A 1,204-nucleotide genomic window follows, 5' to 3' on the forward strand; every position below is an offset into this window, starting at 1 on the left:
TAAATGGATTGAATGATTGAATGTTTTTAAATTTTACTTTACTATTATTACACATATACAATTATTTCTAACAATATAGAGATAAATACTCCAAATACTCCAATTATAATTCACAATTATTGTGTGTTTAACATAAATATATAAATATATTCATGTCTATGTTCGTTTCAGGAACATGCGTCAGGTGTGGCTGACAGAAAGAGCCTTAGCCGATCCCGCAGCTGGGCCACCAAGACCAGTGAGAATGCATTTCGTTGAAGACGCGGCCCGGGATAGGGGCCGGAACAACCTGCCTACCGCAAATGAAGTAGCAGCCGTGTTCGTAGGTGAACTATGACCGTTCACTTTCTAAGTCAAACCCAACTGAAAACTTTAGTGTTATGCACAAAAAAATTAGACTGTAATCATACTGGTGCAAATATTTGTGAAATTATGCGCGAAGAATTAAATAAGTGGAATATTTTTGAAAAAGTTGTCGCAGTGGTAACGGATGGTGGAGCAAATATTAAATCTGCAGTCAGGCATATGGGACGGTCACATTTACCGTGTACTGCGCATAAATTAAATTTAATAGTTCAAAAAGCATTAGAATTGTCAGATAATGAAGAGGTTGGACCAGATGACAATACTGATGAAAGTGATCTAAAAAAAATATTTAAGAAGTGTCGTAACATAGTTGGTTTTTTTAAGCGAAGTGAAGTGGGTAACAGAATGTTAGTCGAAAAACAGAAGCAACTTGGAAACGAAACGGTCCTTAAATTAAAACAAGATGTACGTACTCGCTGGAACAGCACATTTCTTATGTTAGAACGGCTAATTAAACTTAAAGAACCACTCACCATAGTGATGATGACTTTAAAAGGAGCTCCAACTAATCTCAGCTCCGAAGAATGGAATATAATTGAGGATATGATACCATTACTAAGACCATTTGATAAGTTAACTGTTGAGCTCTCTGCAGAACATTATCCGATCATTTCAATGGTTATACCATTAATACGAGGTAATTAATTTGATGATTCTGTGTTTAACTTTTGTGTTTTCTATTCAATACTTCAAAATGTCATTCATTATTTATAGGTCTGCAATGTTCATTAGCATCAAAAAATCCAAATACGCAACTTGGAATATTCATTAAAAATAGATTGATAGAAAATACTACCAAGCGTTTCGATAGCCTAGAAGAACAAACTTTAACACCACA

General features: G+C 34.7%; 2 protein-coding genes across 2 annotated transcripts in view; both read left to right on the forward strand.

Moving 5' to 3' along the window:
- LOC115033141 (predicted GPI-anchored protein 58) overlaps nt 1-337 on the forward strand; it is a 1,630-nt gene extending 1,293 nt beyond the window's left edge. Inside the window, exon 2 of the mRNA XM_029485214.1 lies at nt 172-337. Within this exon, the coding sequence (XP_029341074.1) occupies nt 172-337 (166 nt within the window). The remainder of the gene's footprint in view (nt 1-171) is intronic.
- The window catches only part of LOC115033142 (zinc finger BED domain-containing protein 1-like), a 2,465-nt gene continuing 1,594 nt past the window's right edge, over nt 334-1,204 (forward strand). Inside the window, exons 1-2 of the mRNA XM_029485215.1 lie at nt 334-1,003; nt 1,081-1,165. Coding sequence (XP_029341075.1) covers nt 334-1,003; nt 1,081-1,165 — 755 coding nt within the window. The remainder of the gene's footprint in view (nt 1,004-1,080; nt 1,166-1,204) is intronic.

This window comes from Acyrthosiphon pisum, chromosome X (assembly GCF_005508785.2).
Source record: "Acyrthosiphon pisum isolate AL4f chromosome X, pea_aphid_22Mar2018_4r6ur, whole genome shotgun sequence".
NCBI classification, from domain to species: Eukaryota; Metazoa; Arthropoda; class Insecta; order Hemiptera; family Aphididae; genus Acyrthosiphon; species Acyrthosiphon pisum.